The sequence below is a fragment of the Coregonus lavaretus genome, assembly GCF_964263955.1.
Source record: "Coregonus lavaretus genome assembly, chromosome: 28".
NCBI lineage: Eukaryota > Metazoa > Chordata > Actinopteri > Salmoniformes > Salmonidae > Coregonus > Coregonus lavaretus.
The window spans coordinates 6,871,626-6,887,265 of NC_140015.1; the positions used below are offsets into that span (position 1 = coordinate 6,871,626).

Below are 15,640 nucleotides of genomic sequence, written 5' to 3' on the forward strand. Positions count from 1 at the left end.
CTGTCCATGGATTACTCATCACTATAAAGCGTTTCTCTCTCTCTTCCTCTCCCTCTCTCTCTCAGATGTTGCTGTGGGAGCCCCATCCTCAGGCATTGAAGGGAGGGTTTTCATCTACATGGGGACTAGCGATGGACTGTCTCCCCAGTATACCCAAGTCATTGAGAGTCCCTTCCAGTCCCTAGGCTCTCCAGCACAGTTTGGCTTCACCCTGAGAGGGGCCATTGACATTGATTCAAATGGCTACCCAGGTTAGTCTGAAAACTAACTCTTCGGAAACTGTGGGCTTGCTTACCTTGATTTAGAAAAGATGTGTGTTTGATTATATTTGGGTTATACTTGTGTTTAGACTTTAAGCGATTGATTCTAGCCCAAAAACAAGATTTGAGAAGTTATGGAACAACAAACCTTACTCCGCCAACAATTCCCAACAATCTCCTCAACAATGTCCCTACCTCTCTTGTCAAGCCACAGTGACAATCCTGCCAAGACCACTTGGAGATGTCAAACTGTACGATCACTTGGCGGTCACTCTGCTCCATTACGACTCCACTATCAGCCTCTGACGCAGTTCAACGACAGCAGCAGCAAAGATTTCTGTTGTCCTTTTCGTTGTAGCTGACTACTACCCAAGGGCATATTTCCACTGCTTAACAACGTCCCCGTTCCTTTCAGTCCCAGTAAAAACGTCCTCTAATGTTTGTCTCCCGGAGGCGAAGGCAAAGTTTCACGGACAAACAAGAGAGAAACAGAAAGGTCACTCATCCAGTGGAGTGGCTGACATTTGTCCGGGGAGAGCACTAAATGTAAATACATTTGGTGCCGTGGGGTCCCTTGGAGACTAGTGAGCTACTCTCAACACAGCAATGCTTTTTGATGTGCAACACCTCTGGTTTTTTAAGACACTCATGGCACTCTTTGTCTCTTGTCTCCCCAGTGAGGTCGTTACAGTTCAACTATTTGAGACAAACTGGTCACTGTGAAAACGATTTCCTTTTTTTTCAGCTGACCTCTTTCCTTGAAAATACTTTTGTTTCTTAGGAGTCGCCGTGATATGAAAGCAGAGGTCCTGGCTGTTAGCAAAGGGCAATCAATCCCATGCACTATTTTTGTGACCCTTTCATGAGAAAGTGCTATCGATCATGTATATATATATTTTTTAAGCTGTTTCATGACCCTATATTTCTGATGTTTCAAGACTAGAAAAATAACAACTTGCAACTTGTTACTATGAATCTTTGTTGCCTCACAGATCTAATTGTTGGTGCTTGGGGAGTCAATAAGATTGCTGTGTACAGGTACAGTAGTGTGAGATAAACAAACTGTTTATATGTTACTTTAAATTAACTTGAGAAATGTTATCTATTGCAGGATTAACATTTACATTCACAATGTACCTACATCGTCTATTCAGTGGTATGAATGTCTATTATTCTACAAATATTAGTATTCTACAATGTCTATTTTTTCTCTGTTTGTGTGGGTTTGAACCAGGGCTCAAGCCGTGGTGATGGCCAAGACCCAACTCTCCCTCTACCCTGACTTCTTGAACCCAGATGTGAAGGAGTGTGAGCACCCCACCACCAACGAGCCTGTGGCCTGGTAAAGATTATTCTCACACCAGAGTATCATACCACTAGTGTGGGCATGTCACGTTCGTTGAATGACGGGTCAGACCAAGGCGCAGCGTGATATACGTACATGTTTATTAAACCAAATAAACACAACGACAAACAACAAACTAAACGAAACGTGAAGTCCAAGGTAGCACACACAACATACCTTACACGGAACAAGATCCCACAACTAGACAGTGCCAATAGGCTGCCTAAGTATGGTCCCCAATCAGAGACAACGAGCTTCAGCTGCCTCTGATTGGGAACCACATCGGCCAACATAGATCTACACATAATAGACCTACAACATAGAATAAACACCACATAGAATATACACACCCTGACTCAACATATAAGAGTCCCCTTGAGTCAGGGCGTGACAGTACCCCCCCCCCCCCCCCCCCCCCCAAAGGTGCGGACTCCGACCGCGCAACCTTCACTTAACAGGGTAGGGGCCGGGTGGGCATTCCGCCTCAGATGCGGATCCGGCTCCGGGCGTGACGACCTCATACTCAATCAATCAATCAATTTTATTTTACATAGCCCTTCGTACATCAGCTAATATCTCGAAGTGCTGTACAGAAACCCAGCCTAAAACCCCAAACAGCTAGTAATGCAGGTGTAGAAGCACGGTGGCTAGGAAAAACTCCCTAGAAAGGCCAAAACCTAGGAAGAAACCTAGAGAGGAACCAGGCTATGAGGGGTGGCCAGTCCTCTTCTGGCTGTGCCGGGTGGAGATTATAACAGAACCATGCTAAGATGTTCAAAAATGTTCATAAGTGACAAGCATGGTCAAATAATAATCAGGAATAAATCTCAGTTGGCTTTTCATAGCCGATCATTAAGAGTTGAAAACAGCAGGTCTGGGACAGGTAGGGGTTCCATAACCGCAGGCAGAACAGTTGAAACTGGAATAGCAGCAAGGCCAGGCGGACTGGGGACAGCAAGGAGTCACCACGGCCGGTAGTCCCGACGTATGGTCCTAGGGCTCAGGTCTCTCAGTTGGCTTTTCATAGCCGATCATTAAGAGTTGAAAACAGCAGGTCTGGGACAGGTAGGGGTTTCGTAACCGCAGGCAGAACAGTTGAAACTGGAATAGCAGCAAGGCCAGGCGGACTGGGGACAGCAAGGTGTCAGCATGCCCGGTAGTCCTGACGTATGGTCCTAGGGCTCAGGTTCTCAGAGAGAAAGAGAGAACGAGAGAATTAGAGAGAGCATACTTAAATTCACACAGGACACTGGATAAGACAGGAGAAGTACTCCAGGTATAACCAACTAACCCCAGCCCCCCGACACATAAACTACTGCAGCATAAATACTGGAGGCTGAGACAGGAGCGGTCCGGAGACACTGTGGCCCCATCCGAAGAAACCCCCGGACAGGGCCAAACAGGAAGGATATAACCCCACCCACTCTGCCAAAGCACAGCCCCCGCACCACTAGAGGGATATCCTCAACCACCAACTTACAATCCTGAGACAAGGCCGAGTATAGCCCACAGAGGTCTCCACCACAGCACAAACCAAGGGGGGGCGCCAACCCAGACAGGAAGATCACGTCAGTAACTCAACCCACTCAAGTGACGCACCCCTCCTAGGGACGGCATGAAAGAGCACCAGCAAGCCAGTGACTCAGCCCCTGTAACAGGGTTAGAGGCAGAGAACCCCAGTGGAGAGAGGGGAACCGGCCTGGCAGAGACAGCAAGGGCTGTTCGTTGCTCCAGAGCCTTTCCGTTCACCTTCACACTCCTGGGCCAGACTACACTCAATCATAAGACCTACTGAAGAGATAAGTCTTCAGTAAAGACTTAAAGGTTGAGACCGAGTCTGCGTCTCTCACATGGGTAGGCAAACTGTTCCATAAAAATGGAGATCTATAGGAGAAAGCCCTGCCTCCCGCTGTTTGCTTAGAAATTCTAGGGACAATTAGGAGGCCTGCGTCTTGTGACCGTAGCGTACGTATTGGTATGTACGGCAGGACCAACTCGGAAAGATAGGTAGGAGCAAGCCCATGTAACGCTTTATAGGTTAACAGTAAAACCTTGAAATCAGCCCTTGCCTTAACAGGAAGCCAGTGTAGGGAAGCTAGCACTGGAGTAATATGATCAAATTTCTTGGTTCTAGTCAGGATTCTAGCAGCCGTATTTAGCACTAACTGAAGTTTATTTAGTGCTTTATCCGGGTAGCCGGAAAGTAGAGCATTGCAGTAGTCTAACCTAGAAGTAACAAATGCATGGATTAATTTTTCTGCATCATTTTTGGACAGAAAATTTCTGATTTTTGCAATGTTACGTAGATGGAAAAAAGCTGTCCTTGAAACAGTCTTGATATGTTCGTCAAAAGAGAGATCAGGGTCAAGAGTAACGCCGAGGTCCTTCACAGTTTTATTTGAGACGACTTTACAACCATCAAGATGAATTGTCAGATTTAACAGAAGATCTCTTTGTTTCTTGGGACCTAGAACAAGCATCTCTGTTTTGTCCGAGTTTAAAAGTAGAACGTTTTCAGCCATCCACTTCCTTATGTCTGAAACACAGGCTTCTAGCGAGGGCAATTTTGGGGCTTCACCATGTTTCATTGAAATGTACAGCTGTGTGTCATCCGCATAGCAGTGAAAGTTAACATTATGTTTTCGAATAACATCCCCAAGAGGTAAAATATATAGTGAAAACAATAGTGGTCCTAAAACGGAACCTTGAGGAACACCGAAATGTACAGTTGATTTGTCGGAGGACAGACCATTCACAGAGACAAACTGATATCTTTCCGACAGGTAAGATCTAAACCAGGCCAGAACTTGTCCGTGTAGACCAATTTGGGTTTCCAGTCTCTCCAAAAGAATGTGGTGATCGATGGTGTCAAAGGCAGCACTAAGGTCTAGTAGCACGAGGACAGATGCAGAGCCTCGGTCTGACGCCATTAAAAGGTCATTTACCACCTTCACAAGTGCAGTCTCAGTGCTATGATGGGGTCTAAAACCAGACTGAAGCATTTCGTATACATTGTTTGTCTTCAGAAAGGCAGTGAGTTGCTGCGCAACAGCTTTTTCTAAAATTTTTGAGAGGAATGGAAGATTCGATATAGGCCGATAGTTTTTTATATTTTCCGGGTCAAGGTTTGGCTTTTTCAAGAGAGGCTTTATCACTGCCACTTTTAGTGAGTTTGGTACACATCCGGTGGATAGAGAGCTGTTTATTATGTTCAACATAGGAGGGCCAAGCACAGGAAGCAGCTCCTTCAGCAGTTTAGTAGGAATAGGATCCAGTATGCAGCTTGAAGGTTTAGAGGCCATGATTATTTTCATCATTGTGTCAAGAGATATAGTACTAAAACACTTAAGTGTCTCTCCCGATCCCAGGCCCTCGCAGAGCTGTGCAGATCCAGGACAGCTAAGCCCTGGAGGAATACGCAGATTCAAAGAGGAGTCCGTAATTTGCTTTCTAATGGTCATGATCTTTTCCTCAAAGAAGTTCATGAATTTATTACTGCTGAAGTGAAAGCCATCCTCTCTTGGGGAATGCTGCTTTTTAGTTAGCTTTGCAACAGTATCAAAAAGAAATTTTGGATTGTTCTTATTTTCCTCGATTAAGTTGGAAAAGTAGGATGATCGAGCAGCAGTGAGGGCTCTTCGGTACTGCACGGTACTGTCTTTCCAAGCTAGTCGGAAGACTTCCAGTTTGGTGTGGCGCCATTTCCGTTCCAATTTCCTGGAAGCTTGCTTCAAAGCTCGGGTATTTTCTGTATACCAGGGAGCTAGTTTCTTATGACAAATGTTTTTCGTTTTTAGGGGTGCAACTGCATCTAGGGTATTGCGCAAGGTTAAATTGAGTTCCTCAGTTAAGTGGTTAACTGATTTTTGTCCTCTGACGTCCTTGGGTAGGCAGAAGGAGTCTGGAAGGGCATCAAGGAATTTTTGTGTTGTCTGAGAATTTATAGCACGACTTTTGATGCTCCTTGGTTGGGGTCTGAGCAGATTATTTGTTGCGATTGCAAACGTAATAAAATGGTGGTCCGATAGTCCAGGATTTTGTGGAAAAACATTAAGATCTACAACATTTATTCCATGGGACAAAACTAGGTCCAGAGTATGACTGTGGCAGTGAGTAGGTCCAGAGACATGTTGGACAAAACCCACTGAGTCGATGATGGCTCCGAAATACTTTTGGAGTGGGTCTGTGGACTTCTCCATGTGAATATTAAAATCACCAAAAATTAGAATATGATCTGCTATGACTACAAGGTCTGATAGGAATTCAGGAAACTCAGAGAGGAATGCTGTATATGGCCCAGGAGGCCTGTAAACAGTAGCTATAAAAAGTGATTGAGTAGGCTGCATAGATTTCATGACTAGAAGCTCAAAAGACGAAAACGCCATTTTTTTTTTTGTAAATTGAAATTTGCTATCGTAAATGTTAGCAACACCTCCGCCTTTGCGGGATGCACGGGGGTCTGGTCTGGACCACGGTGCGCTGCTTCCCCTCTCCTTCCTCCAACGATACGCCAGGCCCTGTCTGGACCCTGGTGTGGGAGACCCCGAACCTGGAGAGGGGCTGACGTCATGGTCTGGACTGGAGCCGCTGACCGGAGCTGGACTGGGCACCGGTGGAGCGGACTGCTCTGGCTCCGGAGTGGAGCCGCTGACCGGAGCTGGATCAGGCACCGGTGGAGCGGACTGCTCTGGCTCCGGAGTGGAGCCGCTGACCGGAGCAGGATCAGGCACCGGTGGAGCGGACTTCTCTGGTTCCGGAGTGGAACAGCTGACCGGAACTGGATCAGGCACCGGTGGAACGGGCACGGGCCGTGCCGGACTGGACAAACGCACAACTGGTCTGGTGCGAGGGGCAGGAATGGGCCGGACTGGCGACGTGCACCACTGGCTTGGTGCGAGGAGCAGGAACAGGCCGGGCCGGACTGGCGACGCGCACCACTGACTTGGTGCGAGGAGCAGGAACAGGCCGGGCCGGACTGGCGACGCGCACCACTGGCTTGGTGCGAGGAGCAGGAACTGGCCGGGCCAGACTGGCGACGCGCACCACTGGCTTGGTGCGAGGAGCAGGAACGGGCCGGGCCGGACTGGCGACGCGCACCACTGGCTTGGTGCGAGGAGCAGGAACGGGCCGGACTGGCGACGCGCACCACTGGCTTGGTGCGAGGAGCAGGAACAGGCCGGGCCGGGCTGGCGAAGCGCACCACTGGCTTGGTGCGAGGAGCAGGAACGGGCTGGACCGAACTGTGAAGGCGGTCTGGAGGTCTGGAGCGGAGAGCTGGCACAACCCGTCCTGGCTGGCTGCCCACTTTCGCACGGCACGTGCGTGGTGCAAGCACAGGATGTACAGGACTGTGCCGGCGCACTGGCGACACAGTACGTAGCTCCGCATAACACGGAGCTTGCCCAGTCATACGCTTCCTCGCGTGAGTACGGGGAGTTGGCTCTGCTCTGACACTAGGCTCCGCCAACCACCCTGTGTGCCCCCCAAAATGGTTTTATTGGAGCTGCTTCTCGGGCTTCCTCCTTGACCGGCCTCCTCCGTGTTGCCGTTGCTCCTCTCCTTCCTGGGCATCTACCTAAGCCCATGGTCCTTTCCCCGCAAATATCTCCTCCCATGACCACAAATTGGCCACCTGTGACATGGCCATCCGCTCCGCCTGGGCACGCTGCTTGGTCCTCGTTTGGTGGGATCTTCTGTCACGTTCGTTGAATAACGGGTCAGACCAAGGCGCAGCGTGATATACGTACACGTTTATTAAACCAAATAAACACAACGATAAAACAACAAACTAAATGAAACGTGAAGTCCAAGGTAGCTCACACAACATACCTTACACGGAACAAGATCCCACAACTAGACAGTGCCAATAGGCTGCCTAAGTATGGTCCCCAATCAGAGACAACGAGCGACAGCTGCCTCTGATTGGGAACCACACCGGCCAACATAGATCCACACATACTAGATCGACAACATAGAATACACAACAAAGAATATACACACCCTGACTCAACATATACGAGTCCCCTGAGTCAGGGCGTGACAGGGCATTAACCATAGCTGCGGGAAGTAGTTTGGGAGTGGGGGTGTTGCGTTGATTCTTATTATTTTATTATTGTATTTTTTTAGGGGTGGGGGGTGCTGAAAAAATATTTGTGCCTGCACTACATACTCTATATTGGTCCGCTAATACAACACTATTAAAGGTCCAGTTTCTATACTTTTGTGAACAAATATTTAAATGTTGTATTAATATTCTTTTTGATTCCGATTTTTTAGGGGGTGCTGCAGCACCCTCAGCACCCCTACTTCCCGTGGCTATGGCATTAACCCAACTCACCTCTGCTGCAGGAATGTTTGTGTATTTTTGGCCAACTGAGAAGAACATTTCTGATGGACAAATGTTCGTGGGCACAGCAAGCATGCACATGTTGGCACTATGTAGAATTCCTGTAGTATCCTAAGTGCCGAACACATTATTGAGATGTGTGACATGCCTGGACAGTTCCTGGTTGTGTTAGACTGATCTTTCCCATGATGGTGTGTGAATTTGTTATTGTAAATTCAGAATGACATTATGACTGTCTCTATCCTTACAGCTTCACAGTCATGATGTGCATTAGTGTGTCTGGCCACAGCATTCCAGAGGAGATAGGTAGGAGACGCATACTGAAGTCATTGATTCCTGTGGAAACATACATATTCTCTTTGAGTTTGAGTTTTCTGTTTGTTCAAGATACTGTAAATCCACCCTTGTAGTTCTAGATGCAGAGCTTCAACTGGACAAGATGAAACAGCCAATGGCCAGGAGGACCCTGTTGCTGCAGACCAATCTGCCCCAAGAGTATTTCCAGCTAAACATTCAGAGAGATGTGGGAGTGGTCTGCAGGAACCAAACTGCTTACCTAAGGGTGGGTTGCTTTTGCCAATTTAGCCAATTTATAGGCCTGTATTTTGTATATAGAGTATTACAATGGTCAGTGCTCAAAACCTGAATGTTGCAGCAGTGTTCTTACCAGTCTGATGCCTCCAAGTGGCCATTCACTGAAGTGACACTACAACAGGCTCCAATACAATTAGTAACCTCACAAAAATTGTGTGAACACTGCCATTGTCAGTGGCAACAGACAAACCTGAAAGGGGAGTATATTGATATTGTCTTAACACAACATGATCCACTAAACTGCAGTAGATATTTACTGAATTTAAATTTAATTGAGGGTAAATTGCATCAATGTCAGTACTGCATCCTGTCTCTCTTTCCAGCATGAGTCAGAGTTCAAGGACAAGCTGAGCCCCATCTTCATCTCCCTGAACTACAGCCTGTCCAACTCCATCTCCCAGGAGGCCATGCTGCATGGCCAGAGAGCTGTGGTCACACAGGTGACATCACACATTATATTCTAAATGTATAAATACATTTTAGTTTGCAAAGGAATAACATTGTATAAGTGGTGATTACACAGTTGTAACCTATGAATTAGCCTACGTGTTTGTTTCTTTGGGTGTAAAAATGTGTCTCTGTGTGTTGTGCAGACCAGGATCATTCTGGACTGCGGAGAGGACAACATCTGTGTCCCTGACCTGAGGCTGACTGCTGAAGCGTGAGTGTCAAACTCCCCTGAGGTCCACATCACTCAGTAGTATAATCTGTTTTCTTAGTCATTCTACATTTTCAAGACTTTAACCAAGTGAGATCTCATGGGATCAGTGTGCGGGAAAATAGGGTTACGTTATTTGTACTACGAACCATGCAGGTAACGGAATATCAGGGAAATGATTGTCTAGTTAGTGTTTTATTCCTGTCTACTATACAACCCTTTACACCTCTGCCTTTGACCCATCCTCAGAGGTACCGACCGTCTTCTGATAGGGGATGACCACCCTGCCCTGTTGGTCATCACAGCGGAGAACAGAGGAGAGGGGGCCTACGAGACCGAGCTGGAGATACGTCCACCAACCAACACACACTACCAGAGTATGGTGACTGACAGAGAGGTGACTGTCATTCTCCTGTTCATAATAAAAGGGAATTGTTAACAGAGTGATATCAACTGTCCCACGCACGTGACCTGCAGGAAAAACTCTGAGCCCAGAGTTTTGCTGGTCAGGTTACGTGGTCAGCATAACCTACTGGCTCTACGTAAAACACACTGTCTGCATCTGAAATGGCACCCTATTCCCTATATAGTGCACTACTTTTGACAAGAGCCTCATGGACCCTGGTCAAAAATAGTGCACTAAATAGTGAATAGGCTGTCTGAGTTTGCCATCTCTCCCAGGGCTTCAGCAGGTTGATCTGTGCTCAGAAGAAGGAGAACCAGACAGTGGTAGTGGTCTGTGAGCTGGGGAACCCTATGAAGCAGGGCCAGAAGGTAACCACCATGTAATTATAGTAAAAGTAAATACCCTTGAACGTGCCTTGCATCTCCTGTTTCTGTAGCATGAGGCAGCTTGATGGACAGGACACTAATCTTAACCCCAATCTCCTTAATGCTGTCTGAGTGCCAAGCAGAGACTCATCGGGTCCCATTTTTACAGTCTGTAGTATAACTTGGCCGGGGATCGAACTCCCAACCTTCCAAACTCTGGCCGGACACACTGAGTTTGCATAGAATTACATCTAAAATAGTAGTAATTCAATAGGATTTCTATGGTAACCACTAACCATAGCTAGTGCTAAGAGAGAGGTGTGAATGTTTTACCGAGACATGTCACTGTGTGCTCTGGTTTTCTGTGAATGTGTGAAAGCATCAAGGAGGTTTCTGGTCGTTCTGGGTCTTCGCTATCAACGGACGTGGATGACATGTGACTGTGTGTTTGCAATAGCTCTGTTGTCCTGTCAGTCTGAATGATACAGTACAGTATGTTCTTCCCTCTGTCTGTCGTAGCTCCAGGCCGGTCTGTTCTTCAGCGTGGGGAACCTGGAGGAGGTGGAGAGCCAAGTGTCATTCACATTACAGATCAAAAGGCTAGAACAACACTTTCGTCCCGTCTTGTGATTTTAATGCCATCGATGCCCCCAAGCCATTGTTTTTAATGGGAGAATTCAAGATCACTAAAGCTAATATTTAGTGTAGAGTGATCAACACAATGTAAGGCATATTTAGAGTCTCTGAGATACACATGGTTTACAAGCTGGTTAATCCAGTCGTCTGTATTTTAGACATTCAAGGTGTCAGCTGAAGGTTCATGGCTTTTCTAATGAGACAAGGGAAATGTTCAACACTCATTCAGCTTCTCCCTTCCTTTAATATATCTAGCAAGAACAGCCAGAACCCGGACAGTAACGTGGCCCATCTGAGGATTGATGTCAGCGCTGTGGCAGCTCTGGAGATGCGGGGGTGGGTGGGCCTTCCTTCATTCTCCTCTAATTCTCCTCCAATTATCATCAGAGCCATAAACTGTGCTGTTTTGTGCTACCATGGAAACGAGCACTCCTCCTGTGACCTTAGACACACTTTCTGTGTGACAATTCAGAGCTGCCTTGGCAGACTAGTAGCAGACTGAATATCTAGTATCCAAAAGGGATTAGTGATGTTTGCCATTGGAAGATGTTGTCCTAATGCGAGCGTATTACAGTGCAGTAACAGCATGGTTTCCTCTTGTCCTTGTAGTTGTTGGTTTTCCCAGGACACGTAGTTACTAATTATCACCAGGGCTATTTAACTATAAGACCAAGAGGTGCAAATTAAGCATCCTGTAGCAGTCTGATCCCTATATCCCACTGAGATCAGTTAGAAAGTAGGCAATACATTGGATCCCGGATCGGCTGTCTGTGCTGCCATGCATGACAACAACCATATAAGCATTGGCAAGACAGCAAAAACGGATCTGGGACCAGGCTAGTGTTATCAGTGTTGTCCTCAGTGTTTGGTTCACCCTTGTAGCCTGTTGTTTTTTTGGACAGGGGCTCCTCTCCACCTGAGTGTGTCCTGCCCATTGCCAAGTGGGAAGAGAAGGAGCAGCCTGCTGACCTGGAGGAGGTTGGCCCACTAGTGGAACACGTCTATGAGGTAACCTTATTATGGTTCACTCAGTGATTCACTCAGAAAAGAAACAAAGCATTTAAGACATTTGTCTCTCTGAGGTTGGTGCAGTTTTAGGCCAAAATGCGTAACATCTATTTGAAGAGTCCATAAGGCCCTTATAGAGTATGTTTTGTATACGTTATGTCATATTTATACAAAGACAATGAGATCCAACTTAGTGAGTGAAATCTGAAAGCATGTGTTTTTGTGTTGAAACTATCAGTTGAGGAACCTGGGTCCGAGCACGGTCAACGCCAGGGTGGAGGTAGAGTTCCCCACCCGTCACCATGGAGACTTCCTGCTCTATGTGTTCGCCAACGCCTCTGAGGATTTCCTCACCTGCCACACTGACTCCCCTGACATCGACCCATACCAGGTGAGAGAGGTAGCCATGTTGTGGCCCTGCAGTGTGCCAAACAGCAAATATTTCTATAGCGGGAAAAATATGTTTTTATTAAATCACTATTTTATTTTATATTTGCCTTAAATAGAAGCAAAACCATATGTTCTATTCATTCTTTTGATGATGTTTTGGTCATATGAAATTGGAGTACACTCTTCTGTTTTCGCAGTTGGTGAAGACCGGGAATGCTACTGTTGGTACAGTGTACAAGGTCAAACAGAATGAGGTGGCACGGCCGGAGACTCAGCGCAAAGAGACCGTTCACGTGGTAAACAAGTGTTGCCTCATGTGATTAACATAATGACATGCATCAGTGTACTTATGACAGCAATACAATCAAACTGTCTTGTCTTTACTTGATGCTGTACAGTAGGCTAGTACCACTTTGCTGCAATTTCAGAGACAACTTCCAATATTCTGTATATGCCACAAGAGGGGGATGTACAACAAAATATTGCATCTCTCAGGTGGATGGGGACATTCCATTGATGTGTCATGGGGGAAACAAGTTGACTCAGTTTGGTGTGGTCCTCTCTCGATTTCTCCACAGAACTGCACCAGTGGAGATACCTGTCTGAGGTTTGTGTGTGAGGCCACAGGTCTGGAGAGAGGCTGGAGCGCTGTGGTGAAGGTGATGTCCCGACTCTGGGTACAGACTTTCCTGGAGGTGAGAGGGAGGGAGGGAGGGACTAACTAACTCAGGGGCCTATAGCATATCACAGTGACATTGTTTCCACACAATTTTTCACTATAGCTACATTCATAGGTGCAAAGTAAAAGCTCTCCAAGACAGCTCTGCATCAAATTGAGATAGCATTTTGTATGATCTTACTTCTTTGACATCATTCCGTAATGATTATGAAACCCTCATTCTGTTTCCCCTAGAGGCCCTATGAGAATTATGTTCTCCACTCTACAGCACGCTATGAGGTTATAGATATGCCCTCTAAGATCCAGCCGAAAGAACTGCCAAGTGGACAGGCTGAGGTACAAAACTTTTATTGGTGTGTAGACAACATTTATTTACTAAGTAAGTAAATTACTTACTTGAGGCATATACACAACCATTTCTTCAGTACTCATTGGAAAAATGAAATTGGAGCCAGTTGACCATCTGTGTATGTGTGTGTAGACCCAGACCAGTGTGGTGTGGAGAGCTCCTGATGGAGAGAAGGAGGTGCCGGTGTGGTGGATCATTGTGGCCGTGGTCTCTGGCCTCTTCCTCCTCGCTCTGCTAGCTCTGATCTTCTGGAAGGTAATGTACTGAAATAGTTTAAACAGCAGGTGGCGCAGGATTGGGCCCCAAAACTGGGAAGCGTTTCAAAGGTGCTTTCATTTTACATTTTAGTCATTTAGCAGACACTCTTATCCATAGCAACTTACAGTTAGTGAGTGCATACATTTTTCATACTGGCCCCCCTGGCCCCCCGTGGGAATCGATCCCACAACCCTGGCGTTGCAAGCGCCATGCTCTACCAACTGAGCTACAGGAGGCCTTCTCAGCTATCATCTAAGTATTGATCAGTCAGTCTTTTTAAATTATATGTTTTTCTCAAACCTGTAACTATTGTTTTAAATGGAGAAAATGTAGAGGGGGCATAAAGGAGAATGTCCTTAATGACATAGAAATGAAACCGGAATCAGGAAACAATATGCAGGGATGTAGCTCAGTTGATAGAGCATGGCGTTTGCAACGCCAGGGTTGTGGGTTCGATTCCCACGGGGGGCCAGTATAAAAAAAAAAAATGTATTCACTAACTGTAAGTCGCTCTGGATAAGAGCGTCAGCTAAATGACGTAAATGTAAATGTAATGTGGAAATGTAAATGTTTCGTGTCTATGCTTCAGGTGGGGTTCTTTAATCGCAACCGTCCCCCGTGTGATGAGGATGATGACAATGCAGAACAGCTAGCTGGGGCTGGACAGTCTGAATACGCTGAGATGTCCCCAAACACAGAGGACAAGCAAGCATAAACAACTATCACCCTGGAAACCCTGGTGTTTTATGTATTTATTTGGTTTGACACAGACGCCCACACTTTTTCTGAGTGTTAAACTGTTTCACATGGTTTGTAAATGTTGCTATGGGCTTCTTGTTTTACTCCCTATAACTGCACATTTTCTAAAGATGCACCCTAAATATGTTTTTTAAAGGGTATCTTTTAGCTATTGCATTTTGTATTAAAATAATCATATAATCTTGATTTAACACTTTGTGTCCTTTTGAAGCCAAACTGGCATTCCAATGTTCACAGAGGGGATATCCTTGTTAGTGTGATGGCATCGGCCTGCTCTCTAAGTAACCATTGTGTTGGGGAGACCATCACGACTCACTGAAGGCTGAGCCAGCTTCCTGTTATTGTAAAGGAGAGAGGGTAGAGGGGAGACCCTAGAGTGACAATAACGCTCAGACCAGGCAATCCTGTGTTTATGCAGCCCATGTAAAAAGAATAAGAAATAAATACCCTGATATGGCAAGAAGGGTACAGTACTTATACCTATTTGTGTGTTTTTGTTACACTGACATTTTACATGCATTTCAAAACAAATGCAAATAAATAGTGGCTATTGTGAATGCAATCAGATAGGTAGCCTTCTTTTAAGTGAATTGGAACACTGTGTACTTACATTGTAATTACACTGTCCTCCTAATGGGGTTTGAGATGGACTTATCAGGGCCCGTAGATCTTCATAGAGGCCCATCTGTGAACACACTCTACTTTGGTACCGTTAGGGGGCGATCACGACCACCCACTATGCAGAGCAAGCGTCCCCTCCCACGTAGGACAATGGAATTGTGAAGCCACTCTGGAGCGCGAGCAGAGCAAGGAGTGGGCATCCGAGGCAGCGCGGAAAGGGAGCAGTCAATGCCAACCTCAAAAGCAATATGGATGAATGGCCACCTAAGTGGAATTGGTGATGTCGCAGTAAGAATGCCACCGCCGCATATATCTCGTCTTCTTTTTCTCATAATTTTTCTCGGCAATCTTTGGGAAGGATTTGCTAAATCCATTCCGAACCAGGGAGCACTTGGTGAGTTATTCGTAGAGATTCGAGTTTTGAGGGGAAAATCTATGGTGGGGAATAGGATATGCTGCTACAGCTAACGTATTGGCTGTTGTTATTATTTGTGCCCCTTGTCAGTGATGAGGACGAGTTATTATGTAACCGTTCATTTATTCCGCTATAACAGGCTACGCACGAATGGATACAATGTAGTCACAGCATGCTCTAGTCTTGTGGCTACTTCATTGCATTCGAGAATGGAATAGTGCTTCAGTTTTTAAACAAAGGATCCTGAACTGCAGCCCCCTCCCCTGATGGGCCATCTGTAGGTTAAATATGTAGGTCAATCTAACTTAAAGGTAGGCTATATAGACTATCAATAGCAGTTGCATTATTCCGTTACGATGTGCGATCTGAGTTGTGTGATAGAAATTCGGCTACGATGAGGCGTCAGCTTAGTTCAAACTTCTATCTCTACCCAGTCCGTTAACTTTATGTAACTCTGGAAGATCCCAACCTGATCTTTTCAATTAGCAAACGGTCAATTGTCAGACACCAACGGTTAGTATAACTATTTGTTATCAAAGTCAACTTATTGA

At 46.1% G+C, this 15,640-nt stretch overlaps 2 protein-coding genes across 2 annotated transcripts in view; both read left to right on the plus strand.

The window, feature by feature from the left end:
* Window positions 1-14,239, plus strand: part of itga2b (integrin, alpha 2b) — a gene marked incomplete at its 5' end in the record, with an annotated part of 29,066 nt that extends 14,827 nt beyond the window's left edge. Inside the window, 18 exons of the mRNA XM_084145485.1 lie at window positions 66-251; window positions 1,253-1,298; window positions 1,495-1,602; window positions 8,202-8,257; window positions 8,362-8,513; window positions 8,869-8,985; window positions 9,139-9,206; window positions 9,453-9,600; window positions 9,885-9,977; window positions 10,494-10,573; window positions 10,866-10,946; window positions 11,513-11,618; window positions 11,857-12,009; window positions 12,206-12,304; window positions 12,587-12,703; window positions 12,922-13,023; window positions 13,169-13,291; window positions 13,884-14,239. Of these exons, the coding sequence (XP_084001611.1) occupies window positions 66-251; window positions 1,253-1,298; window positions 1,495-1,602; window positions 8,202-8,257; window positions 8,362-8,513; window positions 8,869-8,985; window positions 9,139-9,206; window positions 9,453-9,600; window positions 9,885-9,977; window positions 10,494-10,573; window positions 10,866-10,946; window positions 11,513-11,618; window positions 11,857-12,009; window positions 12,206-12,304; window positions 12,587-12,703; window positions 12,922-13,023; window positions 13,169-13,291; window positions 13,884-14,009 (1,961 nt within the window). The 3' untranslated portion in view covers window positions 14,010-14,239. The remainder of the gene's footprint in view (window positions 1-65; window positions 252-1,252; window positions 1,299-1,494; window positions 1,603-8,201; window positions 8,258-8,361; window positions 8,514-8,868; window positions 8,986-9,138; window positions 9,207-9,452; window positions 9,601-9,884; window positions 9,978-10,493; window positions 10,574-10,865; window positions 10,947-11,512; window positions 11,619-11,856; window positions 12,010-12,205; window positions 12,305-12,586; window positions 12,704-12,921; window positions 13,024-13,168; window positions 13,292-13,883) is intronic.
* A 663-nt stretch (window positions 14,240-14,902) lies between these two features.
* LOC311103566 (protein FAM171A2-like) overlaps window positions 14,903-15,640 on the plus strand; it is a gene marked incomplete at both ends in the record, with an annotated part of 65,799 nt that continues 65,061 nt past the window's right edge. The window contains one exon of the mRNA XM_084145154.1: window positions 14,903-15,068. Within this exon, the coding sequence (XP_084001280.1) occupies window positions 14,903-15,068 (166 nt within the window). The remainder of the gene's footprint in view (window positions 15,069-15,640) is intronic.